Source organism: Tauraco erythrolophus, chromosome 6 (assembly GCF_009769465.1).
Source record: "Tauraco erythrolophus isolate bTauEry1 chromosome 6, bTauEry1.pri, whole genome shotgun sequence".
NCBI lineage: Eukaryota > Metazoa > Chordata > Aves > Musophagiformes > Musophagidae > Tauraco > Tauraco erythrolophus.
Window position 1 is genome coordinate 30,655,650 of NC_141470.1, and position 17,850 is coordinate 30,673,499.

Consider the following 17,850-nt stretch of genomic DNA (forward strand, 5'->3'; position numbering starts at 1 on the left):
TGTGACATATTGCAGGGAGCAGTATTTTGAAGTGACATCACTGTGTGGCCGTGCTTCACATGTGCATTGGGATGCTGCTGTTGTCTTTTGAACCATATGAAGTGTGCATAGGACTTCTCCCAGGTGGTGCTTTTAAGCAAAACGGCTTCTGCAGTTTCTAAGTACCTTTCTGGTTCTTTGTACAGGATTGTTTAGTGCAAGTCTTTGCTCGATCAGCTTGGCTGCCGTAGCACGTTGTGCCAATTCTTGTGGTCCTTTCTGTCACTGATAGATTTTTGTCTCACCCAAAAGAAATGTCGGAAATGACCTCTATAGAAATAGCAGAAAGTGCTGATAAGCCCTGAGCAGCCAGTTTTACTCTTTACTTGTGACTGGTGTTAATTCCATCTTTAAACTCTTAAGTGCTTGTTTGTCTTTGGTTAATTTATAAACAGATCCTTCCACAATACTGTCTCCTCAATGCTTTGTTGCAGTTATCAACCTGTGATGTTCTAAGGATGTAAGAGAGGCAAGGTTTGCAGGCAGGTAGACATAATGTCTTTTCTTAAAAAGACTGAGACAATTAGAAGAAGAGGCAAGATTGTGGACAGGTGGGAGCATTTTCAGGGTTCAGTGCTCCATGAACAATTCTCTACAATAATTTCTTTTTCTTAAGAGTCTGAATCATCAGTTGCATTCTTACAACTCTGACAGGCAATCAGCTCCATTTTATCCAACACCTCTTCTCTGGTCGGTGATGTGAATTGCAGCCTGGCGTCACACAGGGGCCAGTTCCCGTTCAAGGGTGTGAGTAAAGCTTGTATCCAGCTGTTGCCCGTTCCTCGTTGCCAGTGCATCACACCAAGGAGTGGACAGAAACTACATGGAAGCTTTGTAGCTATCTTTTTGCTGGAGGACATGAAATACAGTTTGAGCAGGGTTAGCATAGTGGTTCAGTACAAATGACAGTCAACAGGGATGTTCTGACTCTTAAGCGTTGCTCTGCTGTTGAGTCTTACTGCTTGCCCTTCAAGCGTTTGTCTGCTTCTTATATCCTTTGCTTAAACTGTAGAAATGTACTTAGGACTAGTAGTTCAGTTATTTCTGAACTACATGTGTCACTCCAAGTTATTTCTTACTAAGACAAATTCTGTTAAATGCTTCTGAGTAGGTGAATGCATCTAAAACTATTGACCGGAAAATTATGCACTGGGAGAACTGACTCTTTGCTGAAGACTGGAGTTCCATAATCTCTTTTTTTTTTGTGTGTTTGCTTTATATAGCAGAAATTTTAGCTAAGAACTAAACATGTAAAAACAGAAGTACTTTGTGAAATGTTGAAGGAACAGGAGTTGATTGTGTGTCTGGATCTAGGGCTTTCTGAATTTCTAAAGAAGGGCAGTAAAGGAATCGTGGTAGTTGTAATGGTTTGCTTTCTTGACAGGAGCTGGGTGGTAACAAAAGCAAAGGGGTTTTTAAGCTTGTGGATAAAAATTGCTTCCTTTGAGTGTTCTTTTACTTCCTCAGTTCTCACATTTGGTAATTCTACCAGTTACCCATGGTTCTGACCCTAAATATAGGCTAGAGGAGGCCTGCTTTTCCAGTCTTACTCCCTGTTTCAGGGTTTTAAGTCACTTAGATGGAAGCCTGCTCCCTTTTTCTTTTTGTTAAGCTGCCTTTAACGAACTCCTCAAATAGGTCAGCTTATGTGGGACTATTGTACCTCTCGTTTACAGACTTTGTTTCCTTCAGGAAGAGAAACTGAAAAGGTGCTGGGGAAAAATCACAGGAAGAAGTGATTTAAGGGCGAAGTATGTGAAGAAGGAAAGTGGGCTAAATGAATGCTTTAATGAGTTTCTTTAGGATTGCTTTGTAGTTATCTTTATAACCTTTTGTCTCTATGTGTGGTTTATTGTCTAGTGGTGGTTTCCTCTGTGTGTGTGTGCAAGGGAGAGAGGATCTAAACATGTTTCTGGCTGCTGACTTATGGAGGGACTTATTCAGGTCTTTGGAGTGCTGGGTCTGGGCCATAAAACTTCCAAGAAATTTTAACTATTTGGAAAAGACTAAACCAAGTTCTAAATCTGGAATAGCTGTGACTGTGAATGATGATTGCCTCTCCTGTAGTACCAGTTCGCATCTTGGAAGCAGAAAGATGGCCCGGTGACACATACCCGAGTGAGCACATGAGTGTTTGCTGGAGTTGTCCGTGCCAGTGGCTGAGCAGTAGGTGCAGGGATGAGCACACTGTATTACCAGTGAAGGGCTTTCCAGCCGTACTGGAATGGGAGGAGATTGCAGCAGGGTTGTTGAGAAGACAATGGAAATCAGTGCTTATGCTGTTCTCTTAAGTTTGTTTTTTCAATCTTTGGCCCACGTTTGTATGTATCGTTTCTCCTGGAGAACATAGTCTCCTTTCTGGCTGACAGGAGAAATGTCTTGGGTGCTCAATACACACGTTGACTGACAGATGCAAAGAGCTCCTTAATTCTAGGATGCACGAAGGGCAGATGATGATAAAGGCTGTTCTGTAAGAAGCTTATTCCTCAGGGCAGAGGGCAGGGAGTGCAGGAAGGGATTGCTGAGAGCTAGGCGGCAAGGGGGTGGGCAGGAAGCTTGGGTGGCTCCGTCTGTATATCCTGATTGGTTTAGGGGAAAAAAAGAAGTCTCTTGTGCTTTCTTCTGATTAATTTTTAGTCAATCTTCAAAAATGTTGTCCGTAGCAGGAGTGAGATACAGCAGTGGTGTGGCATGGTCCTTGCAGTAGATAGCTGCTGGAATTTGTGAGGGAGCTGAGGTTATTCCCTGCTCTGCTGCTAATTTATTGCATGACTATGATCAAGACATTTAATTCAATGTTTCTGGGTTTTTGTCATCCAGTCCTTATATCTGGTTATAGATTGCAGGCTGTGTGAGGGTACATGGTGCTACCTGCTGTAAGTGCAGGAGGCCTTCATGTTTGTTCGGACTTCTTGCAAGTACTGTGAAACAAGTGATAAATAGTCCAGACAATATTTAGGGAAAGAATGAATACTAATCTCTTTACCACCTGCTTCCTTCTGTAGGGATGTTGTCTGTGTGATAAATGCTGTGTACTCTCTCTGTCCTTCCTGTTATATTTATTCCAATCTTAGCATCTTTTAAATTGCTGATAAGTGGGTTTTTTTAATATAATTTAAATCGGCTTACAGCAAAACCATTTTCTAATCCCCTGAGGATGCAAGTATGTACTTTCCCCCATAGCATCACTGCAGTCTTAGGGACATTCATGCGTGGGAGGACAAGGTGTCTAGTCTTGGAGTAGTTCAGGTGTTACAGGCAGGAGCCTTCAGTCACCAGGAGAACTGAGCTCTCTGACCTCCTGTGGAGGGAACAGACACCTGCTCTGTGTAAGGAATCTGGGCATAAAAAGGTGAGGCTTTTACGAACAGAAAGTCTCTTTAAATCTTTCGTGGGGACTTAAATACACTACTTACAGCTGTCCCCTTCTCCAAAAGACCTGTGTGTTTGTCTTTGTAGCAGTGAGGGCTGGGTAGGTACAGACGAGATCTAGAGTCACAATTTAGAAGTGGCAGTCGATTACTTTTAAGACAGAACTGCTGTGCAAATCAGTGGTGAAGGATAAAAATAGATTGATTTGGCATGGAGTGTTACACATGAATAAAAAAATCACAAATGAATTATCAGGCAGGCTGATTAAAAGGCTTTTCTTTACCCTGCATAGCTCTTGCTTGTGTGTTTCTACTCTTGTTCTCAAGGTCCACCACCAAGTATTCCCCCAAGCCTCAAGTGCCCCCCAAGACAAACAGTGCACTGATCTGTTTATACCTAAAATAAGTGCCAGTGAGAAGGAATGAATGAAATTGGAGAAGGAAATTGTAACGTGGTGCTTTTCTTGAATTGCTGAGATGTGGCTTTCCTTCTCTGGCTGCCCTTGGCCTGTGGGGAAGGCTTTCTGCGCCCTCTTGAAAGAGAAGTTGCTTCGTGTATCTTCCCTGTCTCCAAGTTTAGTTTGAACATATGCGTTGTTTATAGAGTTCAGCAGGAGTGATTTAGGATGGAGCGCCTTGCCACAGCAGTATTGATATTAGAAACACCATGTTACAGCCCATGTGTTTGACTTCTCCGAAGTCAGGAGTTATGTGGAGCTGCCATGGTTTCCTTGGAGTGAATGCTCGTCTCTGACACAAAGCTGTGGACTTTTAACTGTCAGCTGTTTGAATTTAGGAGCAGGCCCAGCTCGGGGCCAGGGCTGTAGGGAGGGACTTTGGCAGAGCTGCAGAGGGAGCAGCTTTGCCAGCCCATGCCTGCATCTCTGTTTGGCTCTTTTCCTTGTTCTCATCTCTCGCTTCTTGTGAGTGCTAAAGCCTGGGCAAAACAGAGGGGAAAGAACCTTTCCTATCTGGGAAGTGATGATTAACGATGATCAACAGTGACCCTTATGCCGAGAGAACCATTTGTTCCTGCTTGATTTCAAACCCTTATATGAGTAACTGAAACGCTGCCCAAGGGAGCTGTATTTATGGCTTTTTTTACTACTTCTTTTCACTGAAGCACTTTCTTTGCCTATATTCAGGCCCTGTGCGTGGTTTGGTGGAGAGCAGTATAGAACACTGTCGGAAAGTCAGAAATTGCTTCCTTTGATGTCCACTGTTGGGACAGATTGATGGTGGAGCGTTGCAAGTCCTCGCTTGTACCTAATCCTCTTACAGATAGTTCTCCGTGCAAGGGAAGGTGAATTGGTTCCTCTTTCTACTATGAAGAAAAAATCACTGGACGAATTGCCTATGTGGGAGGGCAAAAACACCCCCTACATAAAGTCTGGTGTCTTGCCTGCTCTTTCCTTATGAAAAAGTAATGCACGTTTGCAAATTGGAAAAATCTGTTCCTTGTGAAGAAGTGATCCCGCACAATTCCAGGTCCTGGGAGCTCAGGGAATGGCTTCTTTGAAGCCTGCCCACACAGGATGCATGTCTCTGTTGTGTCCCATAGGGCTTGCCTGCCTGTGGAGCTGGTCCGATTGACTCCATGTGCAGATGCTTAGTCTGGAATAAATCAGGATTAACTCTTTATGTGCCAACAAACCTGTAGCCTGTTTGATGTCCTTTCTTCTTTTTTAAAGTATACATTCATCACACAATCTTCACAAACTTTTCTTTTGTCAACAAAAATAATTCCCCACACTGAAGTCAAAGTAGCATAATCACAACACTTACAAAGGTGGACAATTTACACACACTCCACCCCTTGTCCCTTCACCATGTTTGTATCTCCGAAGCTCAGATATTCTGAAGGTTTTGTGAAATCTAATGAAAATCTGAGTTGGGGCTGCTTTTACAGTGAGAATGATGGCTGAATGGGAGAAGTTGTTGCTGCTTGCTATGTCTTTAGCCAGGGTTGATAAGGTTACATGTGCCTCACCTCATCCCTGCAGTGCTTTAGAAGAAATTGGACCTTGGTGTGGGGGTGGAGAAGAGAAAATTGGGGGATCAGGCTGGTGTTAAGTGAAGAAACAGAAGGTAATTATTTAATGATAGCTAGGTCATGCTGCAGAAGCTGGTAAGAAATTAACCCTCTATGTATCCTCTTTTGCAGGCCACAGGGACGCTTGCAGATGTGTACTGCGATCAGTTCTGAGTTCCCTCACTATGATTCCTGGTAGAGGTGCTTTTAATAGCTTCCCACCCACTTCCATGGGGCTATGCGATGGTATTTATGGCCTCCCTGGGACAGCCTTACTCCAGGTGCATAAAGAAGAAGGCAGAGTGCAGATTCAGCACGTAGCCCCCCGACAGCTGGGGCTGACGGGTCAGGAATGTGGTCCTGACAGCTGGAATCGGACTGAAAGCAGCCAGCATGGTGGGGAGGCCAGGAGGGGAGAGCAAGCAAGTGAGGCTGTGTGGAGAGATGGACAAACGCACGCATGCTGTGTGCAGGCACGTGCGGAAAGATAGCCTGCAGGGACCCTGGGCTGCTCACGTTCCTTTTCTTCCACCTCTGTCCTGATTTTTTTTTTTTTTCCCCTGTTCTCTCAACTGCCTGGATCGTTTTTAATAAATGTGTGCACACCTCTGTGCAACCATTGTGGTGACACCTGGCACAGTCATTAGAGCTGAGACTCGGCATTTCCATCAGAACAGCCCCCCATCTCACCTCTGCTTTTATGCAGGTTTACGAATGTAATGTGATGCTTCCCATAACTCAGCGATTCAAAACCTTTAGGCAAGTCAGTTTTCTGTCCTTGCCACTCTTGTGCTGAAGTGCATCATTTATAATTTGTGTTGTGAGAGATTGTTCCCTGATGTTCTTAAACTGGTTATCTTGAAACCAAATTGCCTAGAATTGGCAACTGCTTGTTGCAGATGATGATGTTCTGGTTAGATGTTTGTATTTTTTTTTTTTTTAATTGATTAAAATGTGAGGACTTGTTCGGTGGTCAGACATAGCTCTGAATCCTTTCACTCCATGAACGCTGTTTCAAATTCAGTGTTGGCTGGAAACATCTTGAAATGTTGTAACAAGTCTGTGTGGTGGATGGATTGCATGAAACCAGTTTGATGGTCTTGGAGGAGTTCCTAGAGGGTCAGTTAGGCAACTGGTATGAGCCTGCAATGGTCACAGCGAGCAAGGCTTGTGAGACTTACTGCGAGAGACATGGAGACTGGTCTGTCAAGGCAGAGGCGTTCTGAATTGGTGGTGTATTGGAGCTTGGCTTACTACCGTTGCTTTTGCAGGTGGAATATTTTCAGTCACCAGGCTTGTCAAGACAGTACTCTTTGCTAACACTGGATGCTGAGGGACAGAAGGCTCAGGCTGACGAAGAAGGAGAGAATAAGAAAAGCCTCTTAAAAAAAAAACACAAACAAAATTAAAAATGCATATTTGATGTGCACATCCAAAAACAGAAGGAGGCATTGAGTAAGTGAGAGGCAGAAACCAACTGTGGAGCTGAGTGGTTTTGTTGTTTGTGTGCTCTTCTAAGTCAAACTTCCCCTGCAGTTAATTCCATCCACCCATCTTCAGCCCTCCCGCTGCCAGACCAACAATGAAAACCCCAACTCCCGAAAAAACAAACAGGCAGAGGAACCTGGGCCAAAGCCAGACCTTTGCATGTCAAGCTCAAGTGCAAAATGAATATTTCACAGCTGTGTTAAAAAGCCCTGAAATGAAGGCTTTGCAGTGGAAATGCTGCCAGCCCCTTAAGTAGAATAGTATACTGTAATTAGCATTCTGTGTTTAATGTGCCAACTGAAGCACAGCAGAGCTAAATGTAAAACTTCAAGCCTTTGTTTTTCTGCAGCAGTAACAGGAGATCAGACGGCATGTTCAGACGGTGGATTAGAGCCTGCAACGTGTGCACTGGTCCCTGGAGGTTAAACGTGCTTTTTTGCGGTGGGACTCAGGGGCAGCAGGAGATATTTACAAACAGGGCCAGCTGTGAGATTTGGTGTGCTCTATCAAATTTCACTTATGTAAGAAATAGACAGCTATTTCTTAAATGCTGATGCTGACAATGTACAGCTACGATGCGTTTTCACGCATTGGATGCCAGAGTGCATTGATATGACTTTGCTGTGTTGAAGCACGGAAAACATGTTGGAGTGTGTGGAGCTGTGCTGAAAACTCTGGAAGCAGAATATCGGGAGATGGACGTGAAAAGCACAGTGCTGTTGTGAGACTCAGGCCTGATTTTGAAGCTCCCTGTCTCAGTGTATTGCCAAGACTGAAGAGTATTGGGGTCTCAAGTCAAGCCGTAAAAGCTTTTTTTTTTTTAAGACGAAGAACAGATGATTATGTAGCCACTCCTCAGACAGGGTGGTAACTGATTACTTGATGTGCTAGGGAAGGCTTTCCAAAGGAACTCTCACAGGTTATGTATTTCTGGGATTTCTGCGTCCACCGCTTCCTCAGGAATGCATGCCTTTGCATATACATTATTAATATGCCCGCATTCAGGCAGGAGAGGGATGAGGGCAGGCACATTCTGTAGTGGATGATAGATGAACTCGGATGGATGTTGTCTTTTCATGCTGACTTGATGCTGCAAGTTAATTAAATGGATTCAGGCATTAACTGTGTTATACACAGGCCCATGGGAAGGCTTTTAAAATAGAACTTGTCTGTGTGTGGACATTTATTGAAGTAGCCCTTCTGGAGTGGAATGGAATAATTGTGCTGCAAGGACTCCCTCTGAGGATGCTCTTATTCATGAATAAATGCTCACAAAGGTGTGGAGAGGAAGGGGGAAGTTGAAATCAAACTGTTAATTCAAGAATAGGATTTTCTTTTGTATACAGGAGCAGAAAGGAGAGAATGGGGTATAGTTTCATAGAATCATAGAATGGTTAGAGTTGGAAGGGACCTCAAAGATCATCTAGTTCCAACCAGTCTGCCATGGGCAGGGAAATCCTCCACTACACCAGGTTGCCCAAAGCCTCATCCAACCTGGCCTTGAACACCTCCAGGGATGGGGCATCCACAACTTCTCTGGGCAACCTGTTCCAGTACCTCACCACCCTCAATGTAAAGAATTTTCCTTATATCTAACCTAAATCTGCCCTCTTTTAGTTTAAATCCATTGCCCCTTGTCCTATCACTACACACCCTTGTAAAAAGTCCCTCTCCAGCTTTCCTGTAGGCCTCCTTTAGGTACTGGAAAGCTGCTATAAGATCACCCCAGGGCCTTCTCTTCTCCAGGCTGAACAGCCCCAACTCTCTCAGCCTGTCTTCATAGGACAGGTTCTCCAGCCCTCGGATCATCTTCGTGGCCCTCCTCTTGACTCTTTCCAGTAGCTCCATGTCCTTCTTGTGTTGGAGACTCCAGAGCTGAACACAGTATTCCAGGTGGGGTCTCAGGAGAGAGTGCAAAGTGCACTTCAAGTGCAACTCCAGAGAGTTTCCAAGTGCAAAGCAGCAGGAGTTCTTATCCGTGACTTTGTTGAGCAGGATAAGAACTCTTTGCTGCTATCTGTAAATGATCTTAGATGTCAAAAAGGCAGATTGAGTGTAAGATATTAATGGGGCAAAAAATGGAGAGCAAAACAGAAGACCGTATTATTCTGCTCTGTAAACACTTGCTGTGACCACACCTTGAAAGCTGTTTGTAGTCTTGGTGTTTTGTCTTTCATCATGGGAAGGATACAGTGGACCTGGAAGGAGGTTCACAGAAGAACACAACAGCTGATCAAAAGTATGAAATGACTTTCAGGAGAGCCATAAACTGAATAAGTGAAGACTCTTGTACTTGGAACACAGATGACTTAGGGGTGATAGCATAGCTCCTTACAAAATCATGAGCCACCTAAAGAGGGTAGGTAGGGATTGACTGTTCACTCTCTCTGCCCATATGAGAACTAAGGCACGTCAAATGAAACTAATAGAAGTCAGGTTTAAAACAGGCAATGAAAGATGGTGGTTCTTGCAACATATACCAGACTAGTGGAGTTCCTTGCCAAACGATGTTGCGAATGCTACGCTTTTAAAGACAAAGTAGATAAGTTCATGGTAAAGAACTCTACTGAAATAGGTTAAAAATGAAGAATATCTGTTTTGAGACTGGGAGATTGACAGGAGATGAGAAAGAAACAAGTTTACTTTCCCTACTCTTAAATGTTATCGATACATTTGTTTATGATACTGTTCTCCCTGACTTTTCTCCTTCACTTGTAGCTGCAAATGGAAACAGGAACCAGGGCTAGATACTGGTATCTAATCCAAGATGGTTGATCTCAAGAAGCCTGGAATAGACATATCTGTTTGCTGGACATGGTTTTCCCAGGCTGTAGCCTCCTGCCTAATGCCGTAGGTGCTGGGACATATGGGCAGCCCTGTACAGTAACACCATTTTTCTCCCCTTGGTGGTCTTTTGAGCACCGGAGATACATATATGCTCTCGAATGCTTAAATTCTTTATTTACGTGCTTAAATAAAGTATATTTGTAGAGATCGATGAGTTTTGGGGCCCAGAAGAGAGTGTGGATAGTAATAGAAGGCAGGAGGTAAGGTGATCGAGTCAGAAAACTCTTTAAATTCTGGAGCGTATGAGTATGGGGAAAACGGGCTGAAATACTATTTGAACTCCTACATCGTCTTTTGCTGGCCTGGGGAGGGTGATAGGGTGAGTAGCAGCATCATTCTGTCTACAGTTAAAACTCTTTGAGGGGTGCCTGGTGTTAAAAACAGCTTTCTCTTGAAATTTTCTTTTCCCCTCTTTTTTTAAGGTGAAGAAGCCAGACTGCAGAAGTCTGCTGGTGGTCAAGCAGGTGTAGACAGAGGAGCTCCTACCCAGCAGCGGTGGCTCAGTAGTAAAAAAGTGCAGCTGTGAACTCAGGTCAGGCAGGACTGTCACTGTGACTAGATTGTCCCCCTTGGCACTCGTTTTGGTGGAAATTATTGCTGTGCTGGGTGTGCTTACTACCGCTTTTAGCAGCATGTGTAGGCCACAGTGTTTGCCTCCTGTACCTCCTGCGTGGCTTCGCAGTGCAGACAGTCCCAAAGAGACACAAACGATGGGAAGGAGAGTGTTTACAGGGAGGTGAAGTTGGGCTGATCCTTCAAGGATTTCTGTGTTGTCCTTTTAGCATGTGGAAACAATTGCTTGTGGAAACTTCCTCAAAACAACAGAAAGAGCTCAACGCAAGATAAAACTTGCTCTCTGGAAGCTGGGAGCAGCTGGTCATGTGTCTTGTTTCCCAAAAAGACAAACAAGGCTGGCAGGGGCTGTTTAGACCAGCCTTTCTGAAAGGATTATCTGCACCTTAGTAGTAAGGCAGAGGTGGCATGGCTTTGTCACACAAGCGTGGGCTTTCCCCTCATGCTGCGTGGGACCAAGTCCAGTGGAAGCAAAGGTGTGCCCTTTAGCTTCCAAGTGGGATTGGGCTGCCGCAAGGCCCCTCTCCCTAGGAAGGCCTGGCTGCCATGAATATCTGTCGACACCTTAAGTCCTGCAGTTCAGGACTGGTCCTACCAGGTGTGGGAACTATCCGATGATCTTGGGATCTGGCATGGAAGGAACAGGGCAAGTGATCTGCTTAGGCACTAAAATTTCTTTACGCGTTCATGCAACTCCAAGCAGCCAAATTTAGATTTAAGCCTGTGAAATGGGTGAATGTCAGGTTTTGCAAGACAGGTGTTAGCTGCACAGCCGATTCTGGTTTTGGTGCCTAGGAGTGTGTATTGAGCCTCCAAATTTGGAAAAAAGTTGACCTTAAAGGAATAGAGGTGGAGTGGTTACAGGTAGCATAGTGGTGATGCACAGTGAAGCACGTTGCGTGTGGATCAATTCGATAACGCTTGTAAATAGCATAGAGAACCTTGACTGAAAGTGCCAAATACTATTAATAGAAGCCTCAAGATGAAGTAACAGATGTGGATAGCCAGCCTCCTCTCTGCGCCTCTAATTTAGGCACACAAAATGACAGGTTTAATCTTGCAGCTGTTTCCAGGCTTGGATGAGGGTGGTGAGGTGGCCCATTGATTGCCTGTGAAGGCTGAGCAAGCAGTGACATGTCTGATGACTGTGGGAAGCAAACTGGGCCAAAATGGGAGCTATTGGTAACGAACATGGTGTCTCAGATCTGGAGGGGGTCTCGCCAGGTCCTGTGGTTTGCTCACATCAGAATTGGAAAGGTGTGCCAGGGAATTTATTTATGATTGAGATATGCTGAAGTACCACCTGGGAGACTTGTGTGAATGGCAGTGGCTGTGGGCTGTCCAGGACTGGGAGGCTGTATTTGCCATGTGAGGAAGTGGGTTCCTACCTTGTTGTAAGTCGTAACTTGAGAAGTGGGGTAATGGCAGGCCTATATCAACAAATTTGCCCTTTGCTGACAAATCTTGATTCCGGATTAGGAAGCTAAAGTTGGTGTACTCTTGCCCTAATTAACAATATTAATAATTTGTTTGTATTAACTGGCAAGTTGAGAGAAATCAGTTTATACTATGGTGTTGCCTATTGGTTTTTTTTTTTCTCTGAAATGTTTTTCATCCTTCTGTCAAGTTCTGTGACAAGTGACTGACTGACTCTCTCTTGCCATTATGTCACCTAGTCTGGAGGTTGGTCATGGGGATAAAGCTGTGGTGTGTTGTGGACAGAGTGGTAGGAGTTGAGCTCACAAGTGTCATAAGACCAAATTTTAAATTTGCAGGTACTCCTTTTTGGAGCAAGTTGTTTTTAATACTCAAGGATTATCATGCAGAGATGTAAGAGCATCCGTTGGATAGGCTTATGGGTTGCCTTTCAGATTCTTGACCTTCAGATTCTTGCTAAGACTGGGAGCAAAAGAGGGAGAGGTTTTTCAGAAAGTTGGTTGTGAGTCTCTGGACACAGATATCTGTTTCTGTGGCACTAGGTCTAACGATATCAGTGATATGGCCTTGACAATTGCTGTTGTGTTCTAATAGAACAAGCGATCTGTTAGAGGCCAGAAGATGCTTACGGGCAGTAGAATAATTGGATCCGAAGACTGAGCTATTCCTTTTGTGTCAAGCTATGTGCTGACCATAGGAGAAAGGTAGACTTTCCACCTCCTAGCATTGCCACAAATAGTCTGTTGGTGGAGCAGCATGTGGCTTCCACGGACCCTGAAGTGAGAGAGGAAGCTGGAGCAAGTGTGACATTTCGCCGTTGGTGGGGTGAGAGTCCTGAGATTAATCAGTTAGTGCTCTCGTTTGGTTCTCTCCCTTTTAAAGACTAGGAAGGGGCAGATTTTCTACACCACCAAGTACAGGGTGGGTTTTTGGAGGTACAGCTGGATTGATGTAGTTGCCACTGAAAGGGGACAGTTTTGCTTTTCCCTGTTTTTGAGCTCCCTGTAGCTTCCCCATGCTGGCAAACAGAAAACAAAAACTGCAACATGGGTTTCTGCTGGTTTGGCCTGCTGGGCAAGCAGTTGCCATGCCATTGCTAGCGCAAGGGAAGTGACAGGGGGTGGTGTTGGGGTGAGTGAGATGGGTGGGATGAGGGAGGAAGGAACTGTCCCCTGCCAGAGCAGGCAGCTGTAAGATCAGCTCAGCTGTGGCATAAGACAGCACGCTGAGAGGCTCGATATGTGTCCTCACAGAGCAAAAACGTACCTGTTGGTGAAAGTAGGTTGCTGAATTGCTGCTGAATAGCTGCGTAGCCAAGGTCAAGTAGTGCTTTTAGGATAGTTGCAATTACAGGCAGCCTGAGCTAAAGCTTGCGCTGAGCAGCGTAAACACAGCATTGCTAAATTGATGTTTGCTGACAGCATCAAGTAATTGGTGCCTTATTGGAGCACTTGAATGGCACATATGCCTCTTCCACTTCCTCCTTTGCTGTCATGAATGTGGTTTCTATAGGAATTTAAACCTCTCTTAGAGTGATGGGTTGGGAACTGCTGATATGAGCTGGAATCTCAGCAGAAGCATCATAAGGTTCTTCTTTCTGTGCATTTGTGAGGCTGCTTTTAAAATAAATGTGTTTTGAAGTATTGTTAATGAGCCTGGAAGAGTAGATCTCCTCCTAGCCTTCCTTGTTCCTTCCCCCTTTCAACATTTTTGTTCCAACATTAAGTTGGAACAAAACTATTTCCTTTCCTTTACCATTGGATTTGTAAATGCATTTTTAATTGTACGTTCTTATACTCAACAAAAATCTAGTGGAATTTTGTAAAAGCCATGTTTCCAAAGATACTCATTTTGTATGGGAAGGGGACAATTTGGTGTTCTCTCATACTGTCTCAAAGTATCTGAGGTATGTTATTACTAAAAGGGGAAAAAAATTGTTCCAGAGACTGAGATATGAAATCTTCCCCTTTCCATGTCACTGGTTTGAAGTCAGGCCAAATTTGAACTAGCTGAAGCATGGACAGCTCACTTTAGGTGGTGGCACCTCAGCCCTGCTTTACCTGTTGAAGCAAGGTGGTTCTCTGTGTGGGGTTACTTCTGTCATCGTCTCTAGTAACTTGGGCCGTGAGCTCAGTGAGACTTTGTTTCTTCACCCTATGGCCGGACTCCTTGGATCCGGTAAGCTGTGTGGTCAGGGTGGTGTGGGGAATCTGCCCTGCCCCTGTCTTTTGTGCACCATGTTGGTATAAATACAAGATGTTCGTCTTCATGGCAGCTATTAAAGATAGTAGTAATTATTACAATAGTAACTTCTTATGCCACGTCCATGCCCTTAAGGCCTTAACCAAATATAACTTGGATGATGATAATTAAAAACAGGAGACTGTGACCCAGTAAAATTCATGAGTTTGGCAGGGACAGCAGTGCTGAGGAGGAATGTATACATCAAATATATAATAAATAAAATCAAGCTGTGCGATTGTGAAGGAAAGAGAATAATTTTGTGTTGGTCAAAACAACCCAGGGCTGAGAACTGGTTTGTCCTCAGAGTCCTTTCATGCCACAAACCAGATTTTGTGCAGTGTAATCTCATTGCAAGCTTTTGCTGTGGAGAAAATGCTAAATTCTGATGTTTTCTCTGCCAGAGAGTGCTCCCCAAAATATTGTCATGTCTGCCTGTCCCCCTCCTTTCCCCTTTTATTTTTACTTTTCCCAGCTACTTGCCACAGAGGCCTGGCTATGAATCTTTGTCTTCCAAGTCGCTCTTCCCAGTTGCGTTTCTTTTCCTAAAAATAGTTGAGATCTTTGCTTGGGGGGAAAGCAAGCATTTTGGATTACTGTCTCTTGCATGGGTCATGTGGGCTTGCGAACTCAGTCATGTAAGTTGTTCTGTCTTTTGAGATTCCTGGGGAGGGATGCCCTTGTCCACTAGATGTGGTATCCAGTTTAAGCACTGTGGGAAAAATTGGCTGTTGAGTTCCTAGGAATATGGGACTAGAATCAGGCTGAACCACCTACCACTGGATGGAGGAGATAAAGAGAACAAGTCAGTCTGGAAATATTTTTTTGGGAAGGAACTCAGGAGAAAGTGGTTTGCTTCTCTTGCTGGGAGGTTGGGAGTCAGTGGGCCCTGAATGTGCATCCCAGCTTCTCACCAGTACTATGTGTTGCTTGCAATGCTCTGGCATAGACAAAGTAATCAGTGAGTTGATAACTCCTCTGTACCCCAGCAGTATTTTACTGTGCCTATGTTGAAAACTGAGTAGAGTTGCTTCTGTACCTGGGTGCTTGACAGTGAATTTCTAGGAGCTGTGATTCTTCTCAGTGTCATTGTGAACCAGACAATCATCATCTGTGTATGGGTCTCTTTGAACTGCACTCATATTTCACAATACTTCTTGTTTTCTTTTTCGTATACTCTAGGTGACTTTGGAGAAGGTGTTGGGGATAACTGTGTCAGGAGGCAGAGGATTAGCCTGCGACCCCAGAACTGGCCTCGTTGCTTATCCAGCAGGGTGAGTCACTAATCACATTCTACAAAGCAAAGATAAACAAGGGTTGGTGCATCAACATAAAGATTCAGAGTGTTTCTGCTATGGTCTTCTATAGGGATGCTATTTACTATTCTTTAGTCTTTTAACACCAGAGAATGATGAAACTCAGTGCTGTTAGTGTAATTGGCAAGGGAGACGGATTGCTTTTTACCTGTCAAGTTTTAATGGGATCCGTTTTAATGGAACCCCTCTCCTTCCCCTTGCTGTAAGCTGGGAGTTAAATACACTGTGGACTTTTTAACTATGCTTTGTGATGTGGTGAACTCACACATAACTCAATGCGATTCTCAAGCCAGTAAGTACCTAATGGAGCAGGTGAGACTTTCGGTGAATTGACGAAAGCCTTCTTGTATGTGCTCTGCAATTTATCACTTACTGTGTTCCTCATCCAAATGCGGAGAAAGGTTTCAGGCTAACAGCTGCTTGTATTGGGGTTCTCTGGTGTGCAACACACTTACCACCTAAGTCCAGATAGAGAGAAGTCCAGAAGATAGAGAGAAGTCTCCAGAAGGAGACTTTGATGGACAGCAAAATAGCTATCTAGGGGGAGATAGCTGAGGGCTGGAGTGGTTGCTTTGGGAGTTGTACATTTAGCAAAATCATAGACATATGAGGCCAGATCATCATCTTACTGAAGGCAGAGCTCACCCAAAGGGCTTGTGCCCATGGACAAGCAGAGCATGTCAGAGTTGTTGGTCTGTGGGATGGTACTTGTCAGAAAGAACGTAGACCCTGAAAAATTTTAAGGGGACTGTGAGAGATGCAGGTAGAAGTCTCATAATGGATGGTATTTTGAAGAAGCTGGGGAGGAAAAACATTTTACCCTGCTGGTAGAAGCATGACTTTTGAGATGGGATATATCTATGACTTAGATGAAAAGATGTGATACCGTAGTGGGAATAGATTGGAAAGACAGAAGAGTGACTCTTCAGGAAAAGCCTTCATTCCTAATGCCCAGTCAGTACTGGGGCCGCTATTTAACATCTTTGTTGGTGACATGGAGAGTGGGATCAAGTGCACCCTCTGCAACTTTGCTGATGACACCAAGCTGTGTGGTGTTGTGGACACGCTGGAGGGAAGAGATGCCATCCAGAGGGACCTTGACAGGCTGGAGAGGTGGGCCTGTGAGAACCTTATGAAGTTCAACAAGGCCAAGTGCAAGATCCTGCACATGGGTTGGGGCAATCCCAAGCACAAATACAGGCTGAGCAGAGAATGGATTGAGAGCAGCCCTGAGGAGAAGGACTTGGGGGTGTTGGTTGATGAGAAGCTCAACATGAGCCGGCAATGTGCGCTTGCAGCCCAGAAAGCCAGCTATATCTCCAAGTGGCATTGCATAGACGTACTCTTAAGACATGAAAGCTGGAATTAGAAGAAAGGAACTTCCACAACAATTATAGGTGATGTTTTCAAGTGTACAAGAAACAAGCTAGCAACACTTAAGGATTCTGTGTTTGTGGCCAAAAAGAGAGATGGGGTCAGTAAAACTTATTAGAAATTTTTGCCCATCCTGGCGATGTCCTAGTTCACAGAATTGTTGTGGTTGGGAGGATACTCTTGAGATCATTTAGACCAACCCCCATGCTCAAGCAGGATCACCTAGGGCAGGTTGCCCAGGGCCATGGCCAGGCAGCTTTTGAATATCTCCAAAGGCAACCTCTCTGGGCAGCACGTTCCAGTGTTTTATTACTCTCACAGTACCAAAAAAAAAAAGGTAAAAAAAAAGAAAAAAAAGTGAAGTGTTTGGTTTTTTTCTTTTATTTTTCCTTTGTGTTCAAATGGAATTTCATGTGTTTTAATTTCTGCCCATTGCCTCTTGTTCTGTCAGTGGGCAGTCTGTTACACTGCAGACAATTTGAGATCCACATCTGTGCTTGACAGCGTCCTTTATGCTTGAACTCTTCGGAGCCAGGCAAATGTGTTCCAGTGTGTGTTGTCTCTTCCTCTGTATCTTTTCCGACACTGAATATATTCACTCTTGAAGAGGGCAAGGAGAGAGAGAAGAAAACAAGTGCAGTAAACAGATGTTTTGGGCTTTTGCATAGCTAAATATAGATTAGTTTTGTTAATAGTGATGTCCTCTGATGAGCTTGTGCGTACCTGATGTTGATTTAATCAAGCATGAGGACACCTGGGGATTCTTTTGGGTAATTAAAAGGTTATGTGGTTCCTTAGGGCTTTACAGGGGAATTCATGTTCTTACTTGGTGGTAGCATCTCATGGTCTGGGCAAGAAACCTATGGAATATACCAGATGTGTGTTGTAGCAGTTCAATGGCTTATATGACTTGCTGCTTTTGTGCCATGTCTGGCCTGTTTTGTGATGCTGTTGTGATTTGCTGCAGTCAATACATTCTCTAACAAAACTAGCATTAGTTAAGGAGTCAAAACATGAGGGGGTGCTGCTGCAGACTTTACTAAGTTGATGCAAGTTTAGTTTGTTGTTGGTGGTTTTTGTTTGTTCTTTTTCCCCAGTCTCATTTCCAGTTAATTTGTCTTGATTTGCAAGA

The 17,850-nt window shown here is 44.2% G+C and overlaps 1 protein-coding gene across 3 annotated transcripts in view; it reads left to right on the plus strand.

The window, feature by feature from the left end:
• Nucleotides 1-17,850, plus strand: part of MAPKBP1 (mitogen-activated protein kinase binding protein 1) — a 99,429-nt gene that overhangs the window by 14,754 nt on the left and 66,825 nt on the right. For all 3 annotated transcript variants that reach the window (XM_086612772.1, XM_086612774.1, XM_086612773.1), the window contains exon 2: nt 15,211-15,302. In XM_086612772.1, coding sequence (XP_086468898.1) covers nt 15,211-15,302 — 92 coding nt within the window. The remainder of the gene's footprint in view (nt 1-15,210; nt 15,303-17,850) is intronic.